General features: G+C 40.5%; 3 protein-coding genes across 3 annotated transcripts in view; all 3 read right to left on the bottom strand.

Annotated features, from left to right (window-relative positions):
- The window catches only part of LOC132958222 (uncharacterized), an 86076-nt gene extending 63309 nt beyond the window's left edge, over positions 1-22767 (bottom strand). Inside the window, exons 1-2 of the mRNA XM_061030930.1 lie at positions 22600-22767; positions 21802-22485 (exon numbers count right to left, since the gene is read on the bottom strand). Of these exons, the coding sequence (XP_060886913.1) occupies positions 21802-22485; positions 22600-22657 (742 nt within the window). The 5' untranslated portion in view covers positions 22658-22767. The remainder of the gene's footprint in view (positions 1-21801; positions 22486-22599) is intronic.
- LOC132958456 (uncharacterized) lies at positions 7601-11026 on the bottom strand. Its single transcript, XM_061031297.1, has 5 exons — positions 10949-11026; positions 10141-10833; positions 8260-8385; positions 8125-8168; positions 7601-8006 (listed from the first exon to the last, which is right to left on the bottom strand). Exons 1-5 carry the CDS (start codon positions 11001-11003, stop codon positions 7887-7889), a joined length of 1038 nt encoding a protein of 345 aa, XP_060887280.1. The 5' UTR covers positions 11004-11026; the 3' UTR covers positions 7601-7886.
- On the bottom strand, positions 13256-16333 carry LOC132958785 (uncharacterized). The gene is made up of 5 exons (XM_061031826.1): positions 16274-16333; positions 15466-16158; positions 13795-13920; positions 13661-13704; positions 13256-13542 (listed from the first exon to the last, which is right to left on the bottom strand). Exons 1-5 carry the CDS (start codon positions 16326-16328, stop codon positions 13423-13425), a joined length of 1038 nt encoding a protein of 345 aa, XP_060887809.1. The 5' UTR covers positions 16329-16333; the 3' UTR covers positions 13256-13422.
- Positions 22768-25537: the final 2770 nt, after the last annotated feature.

Here is a 25537-nt window from a genome sequence, read left to right as displayed (position 1 = left end):
AGATTACTAAAGAAAATACATAAACTTACATCGCACAAAAGATAAGGAAATTTGTGTTTGGTAGATTATTTCTTTTTTGAAACAATGCTTCTTGGCAATAAATCTTATACCGTTGGAAAGCCTGTTTATTTCAATTTTAAATGGTGCCACATTTGTAAGGAACTTGCAATTGTGGGATGAGCAGCAGAGCTTAGTATGTGGGTTGCGCCCATGAAAAACTTGCCAAATCTTCTCTGCCAATGACAAACAGCTCATTCTGCTGCTGACTCTTGTTTGGTGTTGTTTAGTGGATTGGATGCACTGTAAAAAGATACACCATAACTACTCAATAAGATTGAGGCAACAGATTGCACGCCATATTATTAATTAAATCTAACTACGTTACAAGTTGAGTTAATATAACTCAAATCAGACCCTTAAGAATTACCTGTTTAAATTGATTAGATTCAAATTAAGCACAAAAATAAATTAACCAAATTTAAACAAAAATATTAAGTAGATATCAATAAGAGAAATGTCTAAATTAGTAAAAGGTACTGATATAAATAATTCAATTCAATATATAGATACAATAACATTTAATGCTTGACAAAAGTAACACTTTTTATCAGACTTTATTAAAGGTACAGCATTTCAAGCAGCCTTTAACATACAGAAGATGCTGCCGTTGAACCCTTTTTTTCGTAAAAACACAAGGGTCTATTGCAAAGTATTCCAGGAAACATTAGGACTTATGTAAACTGTTCTCACAACTTTAATTTCCAAATAAATAAAATGCCTGTCTCAAATGAGACTCCCAGAAGACCTGTTGTGGTCCTGGTATAAACAACGAATCTGATGATCACAACAGAAATTGCATTTCAGTGCCCAAATTGGTACTTACATTCAAACCTGGCACTTTCAAATGTTCATTTCTTAAGCTCTAGATAAGCAGAACAATCATGAACAAGACAAGGTACCGAATTTCCATTTCAAATGTCCTGTGCTGTAGTCTGTAATGGGTCAGAAAATCACCCCTTGTCATCGCTATGAATCCACAGATTTTACACCGCCATCTCATCTGGAGACACCTAGAAGATAATACAGAAAATTTTAAATTAGAGATGTTCCTTTGCTCTTATTTGAATATAAAAACATCACCATCTCAATTACATGTGTACTATAGCTTGTATTGAAGGGCTAGTAAAAGTTCTAACTTGATTTTCAGAGTTCTTCTGGAAGTGTTCTCTTTGTCTCTTTAGTTCTATTGTAAACATGAATTCTGGATGAAATGTAGAAATTCTTGTCCTCATGCTCATAATATGCCCAATGAGTTTGATGAAAAATGTTGCTTCTCATTTTAAATTAGAATTAGGATAAGACTTCTTTAGTCTTAACCATCAATGTTGCATTTTACTCAACAAGGAAGACGGATTTGTCAAAAAAAAAAAAAAAATTAAATTTTTACATTGAATAAAATCAATAGATATTTTTTATCACAACTAGCAAAGGCAGAGAGAGAAAGAACCCAGTTCAGCCTATGAAAAGTGTTTGCACATCAAAACTAAACTTCCATGAGTGAATATATATTCTTAATGTAGTGGGTTAACCTCCTAGGATTACTTTATCCTGCATGTTTCATGTATGACAAAAGTATAGTTTTTAACAACATTCACAAATTCACTTTGAATTAACTTATCAACGTATCTAAAAAGTAAGTAAGTAGCTGTAATTATTAAGTAGTTAATGCATAGTTTAAAAAAAAAAAGTAAGACATCTTCTTTGCATAAACAATAATAGAATGAACACAGAGGGAAACTGTAAAAATGTAGTGTAGCCTGCTAGCGACAGCATGATGTCAGCAAGCAGCGAGTGAGGAACAATACAGTAAATTAGAGGGGATTAAATAAAGAGGAGCAATTTATGCTTTTCAGCACGTGAAAAAAAAGTAATGCGTGAGACCTTGTTGGGATAACTGCTTGCACGAATATCACAGACAAAGTCACAGTCAATGCATGATTTAGCAGCTCTGGGCTAACAGCTCTCGGTTGTGATAAATTTTGTGTTTTTTAATGGAGCGTGGTCGTCAGTTCACGAAGCTCGAAGCTGTCCTGCTCGGCTGTGCTGAAAAATTACGGTTCAAGACACTGTCGTTGCATTGCCAATTTCTCTCCTCGCATTATTCGACACATTTTATCATACCTTTAGCTGCTGAATGAGAAAACTAGCTCCGCGCTCGCCATGTTGAATGTTTACATCCCTCGCCGCGCGAGCGATTCCCCTTTCCCCTTCAGTAACTTTCAAAATAAAGCTTGTGGTTTTCTCAGTGTAAATACTTATATATATATATATATATATATCTTTCTGATATCGTTGCTTAATACCATCACACTATAGCCTAACATAACATGCATAATTTACCTTTCTGCCGCTACTGTGTCTGTCTCTCTGTATTACTTTGCTTGCTAATTTCGTTTTATAACATAGCATACACCCACAAGTCGTCATTAACATTACAGTATAAAATAACTCTCCTTACCTTTGTTAACCAAATTAAATTGATGAGTTAAATGGAGGGAAAGGGGCACCATTCAGCCGCACTTTCTTTATGTCTTGTGACCAGATGATAGCCTGCTGAATTCAAAAGAAGAAAAAAGGCGCAAAATAACAGGAAGTGCTTGTCAATTAAACACTGACTAATTCTATTGAGTTGGATTCATTCAAAATTCTCTTGAAAGATTATATTTAATGTAACCAAAATAAGCAGATACTATCTCAAACATTTTTGTATGAAAGTGACTTAAACAATTGCCACAAACTCGAGGACGCATTTATATTTAATAAATTTGATCAAATATATTAAGTAAAATGTACATGGCTACAGAATAATTTATTACAGTGTGATTGAAGTCTGAAGAAACCAGACATATTGTCAATTTAACAATTTATTAATTTAATGGAGTTAATGTATATTAACTTAGGTTCAGGAGCAGGACTACGCCCAAGCCACACCTCCAATCACCTGACAAGCCTACTTATACTGAGCCATCCCATTCCACAACGTTTGTCTCAGTTCTTCGACGACAGGTAGACAGACCCCGCATCATGCTTACATGCTGACCGCATTAAAAAACGAAATAGCCTACTTACCACGGATCCCAAACATCAGTTGCACGACTCTGATAAATACCTGCATGACGAGCTGTTCCAAACCGGTTATCGTCCACCCGCAGAGCAGCAGTCAGACGCAGATCCAGCGTCATAGCAGTGCCGTATGCAGCCCGTGGTGCGCGCACTGCCTTCTCCATTCAAACTCCCCGAACGTAATCTCACCAACTCCCAGCGGATCCCGGGCCTCATCTCCACCGTCAGCGGGACACCCAAACCGAAGAAGCCACAGGCATAGCCACAGCACCCGGATCCAACCCTCTCCTCGCGCTATGCCGGTGCATATGCAGAAGCTGGCTGCCCATCACGGTGCTGCGTGCCGGTTCCACGTTATAAAATAGAGTCCGGCATCAGGGACTAGACCATCTTTCGCCTCTGACGATGCTCAAAAATTAAGGGCTTCCATTTCACTGCAATGACAATAAAGCCAATCTTTTCCACCTCTACTCTACATCCATAAACAAACCGGCAACAACCAAGGATCCCATGCTTCCTGCTTTCCCCACCGGAGCCACCGACGTTCTGCGTGTGTGACGTCACCGGGATTCAGCCGCTGGCGGCCGCTTCTACAGCCGCTACCTCCAGCCGAACTCCCCCTGGTGGGGGACATTGTCCCCCACTGTGCCTGCTCCCTCTGTGTTCGATAACTCAAGATACTTACAGCTTTCATCCATGTGTCCGCAGGATACTTTGCCAACGCCAAACAAGCTTAGACTAAAGAAAACGTTATTATTTCGCCTTTTATGCCTACATTCAATATGTTGTCAGATATATTCTTTGCTTTTTCCCATATTATTGTCTATTGACGTTGGAATATATTTGTGTAGGTGTGTGTTTTACATTTTATTTTAGTTTAATGTTTTTTTAAAGCACTTGTTAATACATTGCACTGTATGCAAGTGCATTTAGACACTTGATTAAATTTATGTAAATAAGTAGTTTGTAGGGTACCTGTATGAGTGTAAATAAATATATATGTTATAAAAACGTGTGTTGTCTCTGCAATTGCTCTTTGGGTTACTTACTTGCCTTTATCAAGGCATATTGATTAGATGTAAATTGTTCTGTTTTACATACTAATACTATCTTTGTCATTGCAGAAAACAATCATGTACACCACAGCAAGCATCCGTCTTGACAGATAGCATCCTCAACATGCTCATCACTGACATGAGGCCTCTGACGATGGTTGAAAATGAAGATGCCACCTTGAACCCTGGGTTACACTCTTCCTTCAAGGACCCATTTCACAAAGCTCATGGACAGGTCCAAGCAGTAACCTGTTGTTTTTGCACTTTTGTTTGCACTGTCAATGAACTAATGTTCTGTTTTTGAATAAACATGTGGAAATTCAACATTTTTTTTTTTTTTTATCCGATTCATCGATTAATCGGAAAAATAATGAACCGATTAATCAATTATTAAAATAATCGTTAGTTGCAGCCCTAGTCTGGTACCGCCATCAAGTTTAAGGTATCACCCTCGACTCAGGTTCTTTCTAGGCGTCACCACCAGCAGATAATTAATAATACTCTTCTCCTCCCCCACTATCTTTGGCAGATAGATACACTAAAAGTCGCCTTATTCCGCAGGCTAAATCCTCTCTCCCTTACCTTCCTGACGAGCCACAGCGTCCCCTCTCTCCAGGAAAGAATAGCGCTCGACCATATTATGAAAGAGGAAATGCAAATGTGGCAATATTTCCTGTCTTCCAGTTACGACGTTTCCTTCTTCCATGACAACTGGTCAATACAACCAGAGGACAGTTAGCTTCATACAGACATTGTCCCTTCCACAGGCCTCGGTGGCTACTACGGAAGACAATGGTTGCTTCTACCTGGCCCCAGAAATAAATGCTATGGACCCTGAATCCATACTCCTCCGTCTGCCCTTCATGAGATCTACCCGATTATCATCATACATACTTTTGGGGGCATGAACGGTCAAAGAAATCCATAATTCTACACTCTGATAACACAGCAGTCGTCAAAATCATCAATAAGGCTGTCCTCATTCGCAGACGTCAGTCATCTTGCGCAGATTAACGTTAATCTCAACCCATCACTAGCTAATCTTTTGAGACGCCCACATTCTGGGTTACCTCTACACCATCACCAATGCACTGTGCAAGTGCACTTCTGTCTCTCATCCCTACCTAATCATGCTAATCAAACGTCCAGGGAAACAGGAACCTGGTGCTGCTATCAAGCACCTTCCACTCACCTCTGACCTTCTCAGCCTCTGCATCCAAACATTACGTCCAGGCTATTCATCCCCTACAATCAATTCCACTATCAAAAACCACATTCCTAACCGCTTTCTGGGTTCCTCGGGTGTTCTGAATTCGCTTCCACTTCACCCGTCTTCAATCTACCCCACCATTCCAAGCTATCTGACATCACCATCCACGCTTCAGATTCTCTCGTATTCACACTCTGTCAAACAGGTAAAACAGATCAGCCCGGAAACCTCCTTCCCCTCTACATCTTTTGCCTCGACTCCTGTCTCAGCCCACACGAGCTTCTGATAAATCATATCAACATTAGGTAGGCAGCGCGTACCCCACAAACCACTCTCCGTCCACTGAGATAGGAAACGGCAATCCTTTCTGGTTCCAGAAACATTTTCACAAGGTCATGCACTATCAGGCATTACCTCCGAACACTGTTCTTCCCCTTCATCTGCATCAGCGCAGCGCGCACATCAGCCAGTCTAGGCATCTGGACCAAACCATCCAAGTCCTTGGACCCTGGTCATCTCAGGCATATCACTCCTACGAACGATATGCATCAGGCTCACGCTCAGATCAGCTCCATTTAAATCTGACTCTTTAGGGGGCCGTGATCAGCAGTCGCTCCAACCTTTCAGACCAGCCAACCGACAACATGCCTCTCCATCATAATCATTACCTTAGCATATTTTCTTCTGTCGCACATTCATACGATCTATCATTAAATATCTTATTTGGTTGTGGCGTGGTCCTTGCTAGTGAAACAAACAGGAGTCTCAGTAGCACGTGGAAGAACCATACACAGCCACAACAGCCTGGTCACACACTGCTGTGGGATGGCATCCAATTCTTCAACCACCATTTGTCGTAAGTCAGCAAAGCTGATCCCACAAGTGTTCAATGGGCTTGAGGTCAAGATTACAGTTAGGCCATTCCATCCTCTCCACTCCCAAATTCTAGAGGTAGTCTCTGATAAACCCTGCTCTGTGGAGGTGAGTGTTGTCATCTTGGAGTATCTGACATCATGTTGCACTAGTGTTTACTCCTTAGATCGGAGGGTGATTTATTTTGGGGCGTTTTTATGCCTTTATTAGAGAGATAGGACAGTGGATAGAGATAGAAATTAAGGAGAAAGAGAGACTTCTCTCTCTTTGACATGCGGGAAAGGAGCCACAGGTTGGATTCGAACCTGGGCCGCCCGCTTGGAGAACCATAGCCTCCATACATGGGGCGCACGCTCTAACCACTGTGCCACCAGCGCCTCCGGAGGGTGATTTTTTACTGAACAATAGACCAACTTCTCTTTCTTTGCTTTTTTAAAAAGAAGATCTTAGTAACATCAATAATCAAAAAGGGTATCACTCCAGGCAAAGAGCCCGGCCCGTATTCACAAACAGAGAATCCTCTTTAAGAGCTACTAACTTAGCGTGAAAAATCCAAGCATTAGGAGTGATTTAGGAACATTCTCAGAGCAACTCTAAGCGAGGAAGGGACTAAAACTGTTATCTTAATGAGGAGGTGAGGTTGACCCTGTTGCTAGGTATGATATATATTTTTTTACTTTAAAATTATATAGCCTACAAAATGTTTGAAATCACAAGCCCACTTGTACAGTCAGTTCCTCTCAATCAGGTCAGCCACACACATTATAGCGGCTAAGCCTGAACTTAAAGCCACTGAGGAGCTACATAGATGGGCTAATTTATTAATATACACGCTTTGCAAGATTCCAACACTTGTCCAAATTGTTAAATGTTTTTTGCTCTTGTGACACCCTATAAAGAGTATGACCTGAACCCAAAGGTGACACCTGCTGCAATTTGTGTCTTCCACTTCATAACTCCTAAAACAGATGAGTTATGAAAAGAATCCCCCCCCTGGTACAGTGTGTGTCATTACAGACAAGCCATTCAGACCAATTTCATTTGTTGAACCAGACTGTAATCATGTTTATTTATTTATTTGTTGACATGGTTGTGTTTGTGACTTCAGGGGCTACTGCAGCCAGCTTCAAGTGGACACTGGAGGAACTGCAGGTTTTTGCAATTCCGCATTGACTTCTATTTCAACACTGACGGCTGCTGCTTAGGTAAGTAGCAACGGTTTGCCGAACAGCTAGGTTAAAGGCCACATGTACAGAGGGTATGGTCCTCTAGGCGGAGAATAAAGGTTTGGAGTAAAACCTCTAGCTCCTTTTTTTGAATGTCACTTATGTCGCGCCCTGATTTCCATCTCTGTCCAATGTCCTGTCCACTAAATAAATGCAGAAAAGCCCCCAAATTAACTTGTTTAGCTGGGTAAAAAAGGATACTTTGGTGGTAAAAAAAAAAATAGAGAATGATGCTTGTTCAATCTTTATCACATAAAATTGATTTAAAAAAAACATACAGTTAAGGGCGAAAGAAATTAAACATATTCAAAGACATTTGATTCACAAAGTTTACAAGTCTTCAAAAATACAAAACAAAACCAAGTCAAGCTGAAATAGTAACAAAGAAACAATTGACTTCTACTGCTTTACGCTGGAGTACACACACTCGTCTTTGGTTGTGTTTCTCTGTCTCCTCGATGTGTTGGGCATATTAACGTTAAGAGTGGCATAGAAGAGGTTGTCTGCTTCTCTGTGACCCTGTAGAAATATGAACAAGTCTATCACAGTTAGGACCTTGAGAAAGGTTAAAACCATGTCAAGAGATGCAATAAAAATGTTTTTGAATGGTAATTCAACAGACAATGAAAAATCTCACCTCATGGTTTCTTATGGCAGGAGCAGAAAATCTAGCTTGAGCCTCTGATCGTGAAACAGAAAAACACTCATAAATAAAAAAAATAATATCTAGTGGACATAGGAATAAAGATATAAGCAGTGTTAGCTACCATACCTTGAGATAGGAGATGGTTTCTTTTGTTCATCTTGTACAGTAAGAAGGCCATGACGACTATCAGGATGGTCGCAAATATCAAAGCTCCACTCAAGCAATACACCAAGGCAGGAGAGTTCAGGCCATCTGTCGGTGAAGTCAGACATGACACACAGAGCTTTGAGTTTTATATCAGTGTTCATGTCTGGTTTGATTAGGCAGTTATCATGCATCATAAGAGATAACCTTGGATGAAAAGATTTTCCCACCATTTTCCCCAACATTAAAATTGTGCAACTCAACGGGCGTAAGCTTCACCTTGTCCCCCCCCCCTGAAGTCAAGAGATGCTGGGATGGGAAATCCACAATCCATTACTTAGGAAAAGATGTACTCTAAGATTTCTTTAAGGGCTTTTTTGACTTTATTCTAGATGAGGATGGTCGATGGAGTCGGAAACAGGGAAGAGAGAGCGAGAAATTACATCCCCTGGAGGACCATAGGTTGAAGGCGAACCCGTCGGCCATCTGCTTGGTGGACTGTGGTCTCCATACATGGCAACATAATGATCCCAAGATGCACTCTACACTTACATAGGCTGATTCTATACTCCACTTTATTGACCAGAATAGAATCCCTCCAAAGACAACTGGACATTTATAGTAATGGACAACACAACCATATGTTGTACATTTGATGAGCTACAGAATACAGATTTACGTCAAAGAGATAATTAGTAATTATTGGTTGGAGATATGTTGCCTAGCCCAGGCATTATTTCTACAATGATGTACCCTGCATAATGTTTTCTCAGAATGCTTGAACATCCTAATTCACTTCGTCTTTTTTGTTGTTGTTGCATAAACCAAAGACTGTAAAGCCTTTGACCCAACAGTGAAGAACAGTTTTTAGACATTTGAGTATGATGATGTTGACCAGTCATTTCTACTGATTTAATAAGACAAACATCATCTTTGAGGAAGTTCTGCCCCTCTAAGTCAGCCTTTTCAGGTCATCAAAGAATGGAATAACCTCCCACATGATCTGAAAAGATATTGCAAACCATCTCAGTTTTTGCAGCAACTTTAAAAAGGGAAATAGGGGCGCTGGTGGGGCAGTGGTTAGTGTGCGCACCCCATGTATGGAAGCTGTCGTCTTCCAAGCAGGCGGCCCAGGTTCAAATCCGACCTGTGGCTCCTTTCCTGCGTGTCGATCCCCACTCCTCTCCTCCCCATTTCTGACCCTGTCCACTGTCCCATCTCTCAAATAAAAAAAGGCACAAAAAGACAAACAATAAATCTTAAAAAAATAAATAAATTAGGGGGGCGCAGATGGGCTAGCGGTGTGGTCGCACCTCATAGAGGCTCAAGAGGGTGACCCGGGTTCAAGTCCAACCTGCGGCTACTGTGCCACATTTCATTACTCGATCTCTCTCCCGGGTTTCCTGTCGGATCGATTAAAGGTAAGAAGCACCCCCCCCCCCTAAAGAAAAAAAAAGAGTTTGAGCAATCAGTCTTGTCGGTACTGAACAGTGATAGCTGTGACATACAGTTATTGTAAAATTAATGTAGCAACTTTTACTTCTGCAGTGAATACTTCTAGTTTTCATGAAATATAAACATGTTTAAGCATCATGGTCACTGTTCAATTGAACATTTTCTATATACTTTGTGATTTTTTAATAACTGTCCTTTGTTGGGTCTGGTTTTATTGAACAGTTTGTCTTGCGTCACATTTTTGTGGGACTACAGATGGAAATTAGCGACTTGCTAAATCTAGTGAAGCTTTATTTTCATTTTTCTTTGTATAAATGTTCATGTCATTGAACACTGTCCCCTGATTAATAAAATCAACATGTCACCACTTTTTTCAAATCAGACGACTTGTGATAAAGAGTAACTTACCTCCAGAGTCCAGCTTGGTCCCGTTTCCAAACAGAATGTGTCCGCATGAAGCGACAGCGCAGTAGTAAGTCCCAATATTAGAAACATGTAGGTTTTTCATTGGCAAGTTGTAGACACAGGTGTTTGTTTGTGAGTTAGCTTTCCTCACACACTGATCATTCTTGCCTCCATGGGTGTAAATTAATCCTGGGTGAGAGTTTTTGAACCAGTAAACACTGTGCTCTCCATCACAGGTCCCAGGGTGGACTGTACAGTTCAGAGTCACAGAGCCTCCTGGCTCGATGGTCTCTGATGCAGTCTGATGGACCACAGCTGGGATGTTCACTCCTGGACCTTTTACACTGACAATCACAGTTTCCTGAATTTTTAATGCGCAGGAAAAACAGCTTATGCAGTGGTAAGTAGCTGAGTCTGACATGTTCAAATCTGAGATGGTTAGGTGATAATGACCATTTTGAGCATTCAGTGTGAAGCGGGGATTGTCTTTAAATTCACCATGAGAACGATTAGCTGCTCCGTATTTGTAGAATTCAGAGACAAGCCTTAATTTCTCTCCGATTGTTTGCTTGTACCAATAAACGGTTGAGGTGGAAGAATAATCATCTTTGAAGTCACATGTTAAAGTCAAGCTCTCCCCAGCTTCTCGTCTCTCATGACGAACTGATGGAGACAATTTTAGAGAAACTGTCCATGCTGAAATGAAATGACAGACAAAGTTACCATTTGTTAAAAATGCATGGAATTTTACATAGAAAACCTCATAAATTATATGGAAGTAAAAGACATTTGAGCAATAAAAATAACTCACCAATTTCCCCCAGGACCAAACATGTCAGGTAGACAACAACAGTTGGAGATGTCATCGTGTTCAAATTGTCGTTCTGAATGAAAGAGCACTGGCAGTTTCTCCCCCCTTCACAGACCAGGCTGCGTTTGATTGGACAAAAAGAAATAGCATGTTAAGATATAGGAAATACTGTATACTCACATGCTCACTGTTCCTGGTTGTTGTGCTGTGGGTTTGCTCTCTCTCTTTCCTGTGTTCAGCCAGATGCTGCCTTCACCCAGTGATGGTAGCTGAAAGAGCTCACCTGTGAGCAAGATTACTAAAGAAAATACATAAACTTACATCGCACAAAAGATAAGGAAATTTGTGTTTGGTAGAATATTTCTTTTTTGTAACAATGCTTCTTGGCAATGAATCTTATACCGTTGGAAAGCCTGTTTATTTCAATTTTAAATGGTGCCACATTTGTAAGGAACATGCAATTGTGGGATGAGCAGCAGAGCTTAGTATGTGGGTTGCGCCCTTGAAAAACTTGACAAATCTTCTCTGCCAATGACAAACAGCTCATTCTGCTGTTGACTCTTGTTTCGTGTTGTTTAGTGGATTGGATGATTGAAGTCTGAAGACACAAGACATATTTGCAATTTAACAATTAATTCATTTAACAAACAGGAGCCTCGTTAGCGTGTGGAAGAACTATACACAGCCAGAACAGCCTGGCACCTCCTCCTCATGCTGGTCAGCAACCTGGTCACACACTGCTGTAGGATGGCATCCCATTCTTCAACCACCATTTGTCGTAAGTCAGCCAATGTGCTTGTGTTGGTCACTCTAGCAAGAGCTGATCCCACAAGTGTTCAATGGGCTTGAGGTCAGGACTGCAGGCAGGCCATTCCATCCTCTCCACTCCCAAATTCTGGAGGTAGTCTCTGACAAACCCTGCTCTGTGGAGGTGAGTGTTGTCATCTTGGAGTATCTGACATCATGTTGCACTAGTGCTTAATCTTTCTTAGATCGGAGGGTGATTTTTTTACTGAACGATAGACCAGCCTCTCTTTCTTTTCTTTTTTAATAAAGAAGTGTGTTTTATGTTGGACAGAAATATACTTTCTTTTTAATTTGCATTCCCATACACAACCAGCTGTGTCATAAATGTATTATTCACACACTTGGCTATGCTATAGTGTGATACTGGAGGACACCTCTAGAGGGCAGACCGGAGAGCTCAGTCTGGATGAAACTACTAGATGTAATGCATGAAAACTACAGATATGGCAACACATTTTTAACTTCATTCTGATGGCAAAACTAAGATATTAGTAACATCAATAATCAAAAAGGGTATCACTCCAGGCAAAGAGCCCGGCCCGTATTCACAAACAGAGAATCCTCTTTAAGAGCTACTAACTTAGCGTGAAAAATCCAAGCATTAGGAGTGATTTAGGAACATTATCAGAGCAACTCTAAGCGAGGAAGGGACTAAAACTGTTATCTTAATGAGGAGGTGAGGTTGACCCCGTCGCTAGGTATGATATATATTTTTTTACTTTAAAATTATATAGCCTACAAAATGTTTGAAATCACAAGCCCACTTGTACAGTCAGTTCCTCTCAATCAGGTCAGCCACACACATTATAGCGGCTAAGCCTGAACTTAAAGCCACTGAGGAGCTACATAGATGGGCTAATTTATTAATATACACGCTTTGCAAGATTCCAACACTTGTCCAAATTGTTAAATGTTTTTTGCTCTTGTGACACCCTATAAAGAGTATGACCTGAACCCAAAGGTGACACCTGCTGCAACAATTTGTGTCTTCCACTTCATAACTCCTAAAACAGATGTGTTATGAAAAGAATCCCCCCCCTGGTACAGTGTGTGTCATTACAGACAAGCCATTCAGACCAATTTCATTTGTTGAACCAGACTGTAATCATGTTTATTTATTTATTTGTTGACATGGTTGTGTTTGTGACTTCAGGGGCTACTGCAGCCAGCTTCAAGTGGACACTGGAGGAACTGCAGGTTTTTGCAATTCCGCATTGACTTCTATTTCAACACTGACGGCTGCTGCTTAGGTAAGTAGCAACGGTTTGCCGAACAGCTAGGTTAAAGGCCACATGTACAGAGGGTATGGTCCTCTAGGCGGAGAATAAAGGTTTGGAGTAAAACCTCTAGCTCCTTTTTTTGAATGTCACTCATGTCGCGCCCTGATTTCCATCTCTGTCCAATGTCCTGTCCACTAAATAAATGCATAAAAGCCCCCAAATTAACTTGTTTAGCTGGGTAAAACAGGATACTTTGGTGGTAAAAAAAAATAGAGAATGATGCTTGTTCAATCTTTATCACATAAAATTGATTTAAAACAACATACAGTTAAGGGCGAAAGAAATTAAACATATTCAAAGACATTTGATTCACAAAGTTTACAAGTCTTCAAAAATACAAAACAAAACCAAGTCAAGCTGAAATAGTAACAAAGAAACAATTGACTTCTACTGCTTTACGCTGGAGTACACACACTTGTCTTTGGTTGTGTTTCTCTGTCTCCTCGATGTGTTGGGCATATTAACGTTAAGAGTGGCATAGAAGAGGTTGTCTGCTTCTCTGTGACCCTGTAGAAATATGAACAACTCTATCACAGTTAGGACCTTGAGAAAGGTTAAAACCATGTCAAGAGATGCAATAAAAATGTTTTTGAATGGTAATTCAACAGACAATGAAAAATCTCACCTCATGGTTTCTTATGGCAGGAGCAGAAAATCTAGCTTGAGCCTCTGATCGTGAAACAGAAAAACACTCATAAATAAAAGTTGAATACTTATTGGACATAGGAAGGAAGATATAATTAGTGTTAGCTACCATACCTTGAGATAGGAGACGGTTTCTTTTGTTCATCTTGTACAGTAAGAAGGCCATGACGACTATCAGGATGGTCGCAAATATCAAAGCTCCACTCAAGAAATACACCAAGGCAGGAGAGTTCAGGCCATCTGTCGGTGAAGTCAGACATGACACACAGAGCTTTGAGTTTTATATCAGTGTTCATGTCTGGTTTGATTAGGCAGTTACCATGCATCATAAGAGATAACCTTGGATGAAAAGATTTTCCCACCATTTTGCCCAACAGGGCCATAGGTTGAAGGCAAACCCGTTGGCCATCTGCTTGGTGGACTGTGGCCTCCATACATGGCAACATAATGATCCCAAGATGCACTCTACACTTACATAGGCTGATTCTAAACTCCACTTTATTGACCAGAATAGAATCCCTCCAAAGACAACTGGACATTTATAGTAATGGACAACACAACCATATGTTGTACATTTGATGAGCTACAGAATACAGATTTACGTCAAAGAGATAATTGGTAATTATTGGTTGTAGATATGTTGCCTAGCCCAGGCATTATTTCTATAATGATGTACCCTGCATAATGTTTTCTCAGAATGCTTGAACATCCTAATTCACTTCGTCTTTTTTGTTGTTGTTGCATAAACCAAAGACTGTAAAGCCTTTGACCCAACAGTGAAGAACAGTTTTTAGACATTTGAGTATGATGATGTTGACCAGTCATTTCTACTGATTTAATAAGACAAACATCATCTTTGAGGAAGTTCTGCCCCTCTAAGTCAGCCTTTTCAGGTCATCAAAGAATGGAATAACCTCCCACATGATCTGAAAAGATATTGCAAACCATCTCAGTTTTTGCAGAAACTTTAAAAAGGGAAATAGGGGCGCTGGTGGGGCAGTGGTTAGTGTGCGCACCCCATGTATGGAAGCTGTCGTCTTCCAAGCAGGCGGCCCAGGTTCAAATCCGACCTGTGGCTCCTTTCCTGCGTGTCGTTCCCCACTCCTCTCCTCCCCATTTCTGACCCTGTCCACTGTCCCATCTCTCAAATAAAAAAAGGCACAAAAAGACAAACAATAAATCTTAAAAAAAAAAAAAAATTAGGGGGGCGCAGATGGGCTAGCGGTGTGGTCGCACCTCATAGAGGCTCAAGAGGGTGACCCGGGTTCAAGTCCAACCTGCGGCTACTGTGCCACATTTCATTACTCGATCTCTCTCCCGGGTTTCCTGTCGGATCGATTAAAGGTAAGAAGCACCCCCCCCCCTAAAAAAAAAAAAAGAGTTTGAGCAATCAGTCTTGTCGGTACTGAACAGTGATAGCTGTGACATACAGTTATTGTAAAATTAATGTAGCAACTTTTACTTCTGCAGTGAATACTTCTAGTTTTCATGAAATATAAACATGTTTAAGCATCATGGTCACTGTTCAATTGAACATTTTCTATATACTTTGTGATTTTTTAATAACTGTCCTTTGTTGGGTCTGGTTTTATTGAACAGTTTGTCTTGCGTCACATTTTTGTGGGACTACAGATGGAAATTAGCGACTTGCTAAATCTAGTGAAGCTTTATTTTCATTTTTCTTTGTATAAATGTTCATGTCATTGAACACTATCCCCTGATGAATAAAATCAACATGTCACCACATTTTTCAAATCAGACGACTTGTGATAAAGAGTAACTTACCTCCAGAGTCCAGCTTGGTCCCGTTTCCAAACAGAATGTGTCCGCATGAAGCGACAGCGCAGTAGTACGTCCCAATATTAGAAACATGTAGGTTTTTCATTGGCAAGTTGTAGATACAGGTGTTTGTTTGTGAGTTAGCTTTCCTCACACACTGATCATTCTTGCCTCCATGGGTGTAAATGAATCCTGGGTGAGAGTTTCTGAACCAGTAAACATTGTGTTCTCCATCACAGGTCCCAGGGTGGACTGTACAGTTCAGAGTCACAGAGCCTCCTGGCTCGATGGTCTCTGATGCAGTCTGATGGACCACAGCTGGGATGTTCACTCCTGGACCTTTTACACTGACAATCACAGTTTCCAGAATTTTTAATGCGCAGGAAAAACAGCTTATGCAGTGGTAAGTAGCTGAGTCTGACATATTCAAATCTGAGATGGTTAGGTGATATTGACCATTTTGAGCGTCCAGTGTGAAGCGGGGATTGTCTTTAAATTCACCATGGGAACGAATAGCTCCTACATAGTTGTAGAATTCAGAGACAAGCCTTAATTTCTCTCCGATTGTTTGCTTGTACCAATAAACGTTTGAGGTGGAAGAATAATCATCTTTGAAGTCACATGTTAAAGTCAAGCTCTCCCCAGCTTCTCGTCTCTCATGACGAACTGATGGAGACAATTTTAGAGAAACTGTCCATGCTGAAATGAAATGACAGACAAAGTTACCATTTGTTAAAAATGCATGGAATTTTACATAGAAAACCTCATAAATTATATGGAAGTAAAAGACATTTGAGCAATAAAAACAACTCACCAATTTCCCCCAGGACCAAACATGTCAGGTAGACAACAACAGTTGGAGATGTCATCGTGTTTAAATTGTCGTTCTGAATGAAAGAGCACTGGCAGTTTCTCCCCTCTTCATAGACCAGGCTGCGTTTGATTGGCCAAAAATAATTAGCATGTTAAGATATAGGAAATACTGTATACTCACATGCTCACTGTTCCTGGTTGTTGTGCTGTGGGTTTGCTCTCTCTCTCTCCTGTGTTCAGCCAAATGCTGCCTTCACCCAGTGATGGTAGCTGAAAGAGCTCACCTGTGAGCAAGATTACTAAAGAAAATACATAAACTTACATCGCACAAAAGATAAGGAAAATTGTGTTTGGTAGAATATTTCTTTTTTGTAACAATGCTTCTTGGCAATAAATCTTACAGTGGGTACGGAAAGTATTCAGACCCCTTTACATTTTTCACTCTTTGTTTCATTGCAGCCATTTGCTAAAATCAAAAAAGTTCATTTTATTTCTCATTAATGTACACTCAGCACCCCATCTTGACAGAAAAAAAACAGAAATGTAGAAATTTTTGCAAATTTATTAAAAAAGAAAAACTGAAATATCACATGGTCATAAGTATTCAGACCCTTTGCTGTGACACTCATATTTAACTCACATGCTGTCCATTTCTTCTGATCCTCCTTGAGATGGTTCTGCTCCTTCATTGGAGTCCAGCTGTGTTTAATTAAACTGATTGGACTTGATTAGGAAAGGCACACACCTGTCTATATAAGACCTTACAGCTCACAGTGCGTGTCAGAGCAAATGAGAATCATGAGGTCGAAGGAACTGCCCAAGGAGCGCAGAGACAGAATTGTGGCAAGGCACAGATCTGGCCAAGGTTACAAAAGAATTTCTGCAGCACTCAAGGTTCCTAAGAGCACAGTGGCCTCCATAATCCTTAAATGGAAGAAGTTTGGGACGACCAGAACTCTTCCTAGACCTGGCCGTCCAGCCAAACTGAGCAATCGTGGGAGAAGAGCCTTGGTGAGAGAGGTAAAGAAGAACCCAAAGATCACTGTGGCTGAGCTCCAGAGATGCAGTAGGGAGATGGGAGAATGTTCCAGAAAGTCAACTATCACTGCAGCCCTCCACCAGTCGGGGCTTTATGACAGAGTGGCCCGACGGAAGCCTCTCCTCAGTGCAAGACATATGAAAGCCTGCATAGAGTTTGCCAAAAAACACATGAAGGACTCCCAGACTATGAGAAAGAAGATTCTCTGGTCTGATGAGACCAAGATTGAACTTTTTGGCTTTAATTCTAAGCGGTATGTGTGGAGAAAACCAGGAACTGCTCATCACCTGCCCAATACAATCCCAACAGTGACACATGGTGGTGGCAGCATCATGCTATGGGGGTGTTTTTCAGCTGCAGGGACAGGACGACTGGTTGCAATTGAAGGAAAGATGAATGCGGCCAAGTACAGAGATATCCTGGGAGAAAACCTCTTCCAGAGTGCTCAGGACCTCAGACTGGGCCGAAGGTTCACCTTCCAACAAGACAATGACCCTAAGCACACAGCTAAAATAACAAAGGAGTGGCTTCGGAACAACTCTGTGACCATTCTTGACTGGCCCAGCCAGAGCCCTGACCTAAACCCAATTGAACATCTCTGGAGAGACCTGAAAATGGCTGTCCACCAACGTTCATCATCCAACCTGACAGAACTGGAGAGGATCTGCAAGGAAGAATGGCAGAGGATCCCCAAATCCAGGTGTGAAAAACATGTTGCATCATTCCCAAGAAGACTCATGGCTGTACTAGCTCAAAAGGATGCTTCTACTCAATACTGAGCAAAGGGTCTGAATACTTATGACCATGTGATATTTCAGTTTTTCTTTTTTTAAAAATTTGCAAAAATTTCTACATTTCTGTTTTTTTTCTGTTAAGATGGGGTGCTGAGTGTACATTAATGAGAAATAAAATGAACTTTTTTGATTTTAGCAAATGGCTGCAATGAAACAGAGTGAAAAATGTAACGGGGTCTGAATACTTTCCGTACCCACTGTATACCGTTGGAAAGCCTGTGTATTTCAATTTTAAATGGTGCCACATTTGTAAGGAACATGCAATAGTGGGATGAGCAGCAGAGCTTAGTATGTGGGTTGCGCCCTTGAAAAACTTGAAAAATCTTCTCTGCCAATGCCAAACAGCTCATTCTGCTGTTGACTCTTTGGTTTGGTGTTGTTTAGTGGATTGGATGAATGAAGTCTGAAGACACAAGACATATTTGCAATTTAACAATTAATTCATTTAACAAACAGGAGCCTCGTTAGCGTGTGGAAGAACTATACACAGCCAGAACAGCCTGGCACCTCCTCCTCATGCTGGTCACCAGCCTGGTCACACACTGCTGTAGGATGGCATCCCATTCTACAACCACCATTTGTCGTAAGTCAGCCAATGTGCTTGTGTTGGTCACTCTAGCAAGAGCTGATCCCACAAGTGTTCAATGGGCTTGAGGTCAGGACTGCAGGCAGGCCATTCCATCCTCTCCACTCCCAAATTCTGGAGGTAGTCTCTGACAAACCCTGCTCTGTGGAGGTGAGTGTTGTCATCTTGGAGTATCTGACATCATGTTGCACTAGTGCTTAATCTTTCTTAGATCGGAGGGTGATTTTTTTACTGAACGATAGACCAGCCTCTCTTTCTTTTCTTTTTTAATAAAGAAGTGTGTTTTATGTTGGACAGAAATATACTTTCTTTTTAATTTGCATTCCCATACACAACCAGCTGTGTCATAAATGTATTATTCACACACTTGGCTATGCTATAGTGTGATACTGGAGGACACCTCTAGAGGGCAGACCGGAGAGCTCAGTCTGGATGAAACTACTAGATGTGATGCATGAAAACTACAGATATGGCAACACATTTTTAACTTCATTCTGATGGCAAAACTTAAGATATTAGTAACATCAATAATGAAAAGGGTATCACTCCAGGCAAAGAGCCCGGCCCGTATTCACAAACAGAGAATCCTCTTTAAGAGCTACTAGCTTAGCGTGAAAAATCCAAGCATTAGGAGTGATTTAGGAACATTCTCAGAGCAACTCTAAGCGAGGAAGGGACTAAAACTGTTATCTTAATGAGGAGGTGAGGTTGACCCCGTCGCTAGGTATGATATATATTTTTTTACTTTAAAATTATATAGCCTACAAAATGTTTGAAATCACAAGCCCACTTGTACAGTCAGTTCCTCTCAATCAGGTCAGCCACACACATTATAGCGGCTAAGCCTGAACTTAAAGCCACTGAGGAGCTACATAGATGGGCTAATTTATTAATATATACGCTTTGCAAGATTCCAACACTTGTCCAAATTGTTAAATGTTTTTTGCTCTTGTGACACCCTATAAAGAGTATGACCTGAACCCAAAGGTGACACCTGCTGCAACAATTTGTGTCTTCCACTTCATAACTCCTAAAACAGATGAGTTATGAAAAGAATCCCCCCCCCCTGGTACAGTGTGTGTCATTACAGACAAGCCATTCAGACCAATTTCATTTGTTGAACCAGACTGTAATCATGTTTATTTATTTATTTGTTGACATGGTTGTGTTTGTGACTTCAGGGGCTACTGCAGCCAGCTTCAAGTGGACACTGGAGGAACTGCAGGTTTTTGCAATTCCGCATTGACTTCTATTTCAACACTGACGGCTGCTGCTTAGGTAAGTAGCAACGGTTTGCCGAACAGCTAGGTTGCATGCTTCATGTATAAGGGTATGGTCCTCTAGGCAGGGAGTAACAGTTTGGAGTAAGACCTCTAGCTCCTTTTCTGAATGTCATTCATGTCGCTCCATGATTTCCTACTCTGTCCAATGTCCTGTCCACTAAATAAATGCATAAAAGCCCCCAAATTAACTTGTTTAGCTGGGTAAAACAGGATACTTTGGTGGTAAAAAAAAATAGAGAATGATGCTTGTTCAATCTTTATCACATAAAATTGATTTAAAACAACATACAGTTAAGGGCGAAAGAAATTAAACATATTCAAAGACATTTGATTCACAAAGTTTACAAGTCTTCAAAAATACAAAACAAAACCAAGTCAAGCTGAAATAGTAACAAAGAAACAATTGACTTCTACTGCTTTACGCTGGAGTACACACACTCGTCTTTGGTTGTGTTTCTCTGTCTCCTCGATGTGTTGGGCATATTAACGTTAAGAGTGGCATAGAAGAGGTTGTCTGCTTCTCTGTGACCCTGTAGAAATATGAACAACTCTATCACAGTTAGGACCTTGAGAAAGGTTAAAACCATGTCAAGAGATGCAATAAAAATGTTTTTGAATGGTAATTCAACAGACAATGAAAAATCTCACCTCATGGTTTCTTATGGCAGGAGCAGTAAATCTAGCTTGAGCCTCTGATCGTGAAAAGAAAAACACTCATGAATAAAACATGAATATTTATTGGACATAGGAAGGAAGATATAATCAGTGTTAGCTACCATACCTTGAGATAGGAGACGGTTTCTTTTGTTCATCTTGTACAGTAAGAAGGCCATGACGACTATCAGGATGGTCGCAAATATCAAAGCTCCACTCAAGAAATACACCAAGGCAGGAGAGTTCAGGCCATCTGTCGGTGAAGTCAGACATGACACACAGAGCTTTGAGTTTTATATCAGTGTTCATGTCTGGTTTGATTAGGCAGTTATCATGCATCATAAGAGATAACCTTGGATGAAAAGATTTTCCCACCATTTTCCCCAACATTAAAATTGCGCAACTCAACGGGCGTGAGCTTCACCTTGTGATGTTGACCAGTCATTTCTACTGATTTAATAAGACAAACATCTTCTTTAAGGAAGTTCCGCCCCCAGTCAGCCTTTTCATGTAAGGAATAACCTCCCACATAATCTAAAAAGCTAGTGCAAATCATCTCAGTTTTCTCAGCAATGTTAAAAAAGGAATTCGGGGGCGCAGATCAGCTAGCGGTTTGGTCGCACCTCATAGAGGCTCAAGAGGGTGACCCGGGTTCAAGTCCAACCTGCGGCTACTGTGCCACATTTCATTACTCGATCTCTCTCCCGGGTTTCCTGTCGGATCGATTAAAGGTAAGAAGCACCCCCCCCCCCTAAAAAAAAAAAAAGAGTTTGAGCAATCAGTCTTGTCGGTACTGAACAGTGATAGCTGTGACATACAGTTATTGTAAAATTAATGTAGCAACTTTTACTTCTGCAGTGAATACTTCTAGTTTTCATGAAATATAAACATGTTTAAGCATCATGGTCACTGTTCAATTGAACATTTTCTATATACTTTGTGATTTTTTAATAACTGTCCTTTGTTGGGTCTGGTTTTATTGAACAGTTTGTTTTGCGTCACATTTTTGTGGGACTACAGATGGAAATTAGCGACTTGCTAAATCTAGTGAAGCTTTATTTTCATTTTTCTTTGTATAAATGTTCATGTCATTGAACACTATCCCCTGATGAATAAAATCAACATGTCACCACATTTTTCAAATCAGACGACTTGTAATAAGGAGTAACTTACCTCCAAAGTCCAGCTTGGTCCCGTTTCCAAACAGAATGTGTCCGCATGAAGCAACAGCGCAGTAGTACGTCCCAATATTAGAAACATGTAGGTTTTTCATTGGCAAGTTGTAGATACAGGTGTTTGTTTGTGAGTTAGCTTTCCTCACACACTGATCATTCTTGCCTCCATGGGTGTAAATGAATCCTGGGTGAGAGTTTCTGAACCAGTAAACACTGTGCTCTCCATCACAGGTCCCAGGGTGGACTGTACAGTTCAGAGTCACAGAGCCTCCTGGCTCGATGGTCTCTGATGCAGTCTGATGGACCACAGCTGGGATGTTCACTCCTGGACCTTTTACACTGACAATCACGGTTTCCAGAATGTCTAATTTGCAGTAATTACAACTTATGCAGTAGTAGGTAGCTGAGTCTGACATGTTCAAATCTGAGATGGTTAGGAGATTTTTACCATTTTCAGCGTCCAGTGTGAAGCGGGGATTGTCTTTAAATTCAGAATGATAAGATCCTCCGTATTTGTAGAATTCAGAGACAAGCCTTAATTTGTCTCCGATTGTTTGCTTGTACCAATAAACTCGTGTGGAAGACTGATCGCCTTTGAAGTCACATGTTAAAGTCAAGCTCTCCCCAGCTTCTCGTCTCTCATGACGAACTGATGGAGACAATTTTAGAGAAACTGTCCATGCTGAAATGAAATGACAGACAAAGTTACTATTTGATAAAATACATGGAATTTTACATTGAAAACCTCATAAATTATATGGAAGTAAAAGACATTTGAGCAATAAAAACAACTCACCAATTTCCCCCAGGACCAAACATGTCAGGTAGACAGCAACAGTTGGAGATGTCATCATGTTCAAATTGTCGTTCTGAATGACAGTGAACTGGCAGTTTCTCCCCTCTTAACAGACCAGGCTGCGTTTGATTGGCCAAAAAGAAATAGCATGTTAAGATATAGGAAATACTGTATACTCACATGCTTACTGTTCCTGGTTGTTGTGCTTTGTGTTTTCTCTCTCTCTTTCCTGTGTTCAGCCAGATGCTGCCTTCACCCAGTGATGGTAGCTGAAAGAGCTCACCTGAGTCCAATTGCCAACCAAGGGTGAGATTTTAAAAATGTATACTTATATATATATATATATATATATTGGTATTTGTATCTGACATCATATTGCTCTAGTGCTTACTCCTTCTTTGATCGGAGGGTGGTTTTCCTCCATGTCTTAGCATTCTTAAATTTGTAGGTCATTTAAGTTATTTTTTTACTGAATGATAGACCAGCTTCTCATTCTTTGCATTTTTATTTTATGTTGGGCGGAGATATACTTGCTTTTTAATTTGTGTGTGTTCAACCCAAGTTGCTCTCTCTGCTTTGTCGGCAGTGTATGAATGTGTATGGATGGGATTAGTTACTTCTGATGGTCACATAGCAACCACTGCCATCAGGGTGTGAATGGGTAGCGAGCTAGATAAGCACTATACAAGCTCAAACCATTTATATTTTAACCATTTACCTTTGGGGTAACTTGGTCACAAATTATGTCCTAAATTAGCCATAAGTCAGATTCTTTGTAATGTCACTTCTATAACAATGGCCATTTCAGCGACTAATGTACCACAAATGCATTACAAATTCATATTAGGCTCAAGCTGGTAGATGTAGTTGGAAGTAACCACTGAAATCCTGAAAATGTATTATAAACTGTTTGTTTAAAACCTAATATTTATGTAATTGTAAAAGCTGCTAAAACCAATTGCCCCACAAAGGATTAATACAGTTGTTTGAATTGAATTTATTTGAATATGTCAAGATGTAACCTATCTTCAGTTTAGCCTCTTGGCTCACGTATGACCCAAACAGAGAGGTCATAGATGAAAATTGCCTTAAAGGCAACACAGAAGTTTCCTACCATGATTACATGTACTTTGGCTGTACTTACTTGTACCTTTTGAAACACAACCAGCACATTTTCCTAGTAAACAAGTCATTTAATATTTAAAATAATATAATACGACTTAACTCCATCAAATATTTTAGATCTGATTCCATCGTCAGTGGGGCTTTCAAACCCCAGCCCACACAAACTCAGCTCTACATGTGTTGATGCATTACAAGGGACTTTTCTGGTCTGATATCTGCTCAAGTTCTAACACCTCCACATCCTGCCAGAAATGATAAGGGGCAACAGCATTGACATATACACATCAAAATACGTTTCCAAAGCAGACACAGGCACAAGCAGTTAAACAGCAACTAAACAATGAAGTGAACTGAATGCTATATCCTGGGGAGGGGGGTCTACTGGTGAAAGTATTGGCAGTAATTGGCATGTAAGATTCTAAATGTATTGTATTATCACTTAGCAATAAGCATTGTTTTAATGCATAATAATGCATTTGTAACCTTAGAATGAGCTCTTTAATTTTACAGAGGGGGCGTGTTCCATCAACCAATGCCGTTTTCACATAAGGACTCCTAAAAATATCGAGAAAATGTCACATAGGCTCCATACAGTGGGAGACTATCCCTGTCTCTGCCAAACAGAGCGGGGTTTATCAGAGACTACCTCCAGAATTTGGGAGTAGAGAGGAGGGAATGGCCTTCAGTCCAGACCACAACCCAATTGAACACTTGTGGGATCAGCTCTTGCTAGAGTGACCAACACAAGCACATTGGCTGACTTGCGACAAATGTTGGTTGAAGAATGGGATGCCATCCCACAGCAGTGTGTGACCAGGCTGGTGACCAGCATGAGGAGGAGGTGCTAGGCTGTTCTGGTTGTGTAAGGTTCTTCCACATGCTAACGAGGCTCCTGTTTGTTAAATGAATGAATTGTTAAATTGCTAATATGTCTTGTTTCTTCAGACATCAATCATCCAACCCACTAAACAACACCAAACAAGAGTCAACAGCAGATTGAGCTTTTGGCATTGGCAGAGAAGATTTGTCAAGTTTTTCAAGGGCGCAACCCACATACTAAGCTCTGCTGCTCATCCCACAATTGCATGTTCCTTACAAATGTGGCACCATTTAGAAGGGAAATAAACAGGCTTTCCAACGGTATAAGATTTATTGCCAAGAAGCATTGTTACAAAAAAGAAATAATCTACCAAACAAATTTACCAAATTTCCTTACCTTTTGTGCGATGTTTATATACCATCATTTATGGGCTGCACTGTGGTGCGGTGGTTAGCGCTGTTGCCTCACAGTAAGGAGATTCCTGTTTCAAATTCCCGTCACACATGTGAAGTTTGCATGTTCTCCCCATGCATGCAAGAGTGGGTTCTCTCTGGGTACTCTGGCTTCCTCCCACAGTCCAAAGACATGCTCGTTAGGTTAACTGGTGACTCTAAATTGCCCGTAGTTCTCTATTTGAGTGTGGCTGGTTGTCTGTCTCTATATGTCAGCCCTGTGATTGACTGGGTACAGGGTGTACCATGCCTCCCGCCCAATGACAGCTGGGATTGTCTCCAGCCCCGCGACCCCAAACAGGAAAAGTGGTAAAGACAATGGATGGATGGACAGTAAATATAAACCAGTGTTGCTTTGGTAGGGAACAAATTCTTTCTTAAAAAAAAGAGTCAAAAAACAAAAAGTATTATTTTATAATTTTATTTCAGACCGCTTACAGATATTTCATCATCAATAAAAAAATACTTTGAAAAAAAAAAGGCCTAAGAGATATGAAGGAAACTTCAAGTAAATTAAATATATTTTTCTACGGGGATACAG

The sequence above is a fragment of the Labrus mixtus genome, chromosome 23 (assembly GCF_963584025.1).
Source record: "Labrus mixtus chromosome 23, fLabMix1.1, whole genome shotgun sequence".
Lineage (NCBI taxonomy): Eukaryota > Metazoa > Chordata > Actinopteri > Labriformes > Labridae > Labrus > Labrus mixtus.
Note: the sequence above shows the minus strand (reverse complement) of the source record. Positions and strands in the feature narration are given on the sequence as shown.

Bases quoted from the DNA above. Each gene is read 5' to 3' on its own strand.
- LOC132958456 (XM_061031297.1), bottom strand. From the start codon at position 11,003: ATGACATCTCCAACTGTTGTTGTCTACCTGACATGTTTGGTCCTGGGG. The intron at 10,834-10,948 runs GTGAGTTATTTT...ATTTCATTTCAG, and splicing joins TTTGGTCCTGGGGGAAATTG to CATGGACAGTTTCTCTAAAA. The intron at 8,386-10,140 runs GTAAGTTACTCT...CTTCACCGACAG, and splicing joins GACCAAGCTGGACTCTGGAG to ATGGCCTGAACTCTCCTGCC.
- LOC132958785 (XM_061031826.1), bottom strand. From the start codon at position 16,328: ATGACATCTCCAACTGTTGTTGTCTACCTGACATGTTTGGTCCTGGGG. The intron at 16,159-16,273 runs GTGAGTTGTTTT...ATTTCATTTCAG, and splicing joins TTTGGTCCTGGGGGAAATTG to CATGGACAGTTTCTCTAAAA. The intron at 13,543-13,660 runs GTGAGATTTTTC...ATATTTCTACAG, and splicing joins CTGCCATAAGAAACCATGAG to GGTCACAGAGAAGCAGACAA.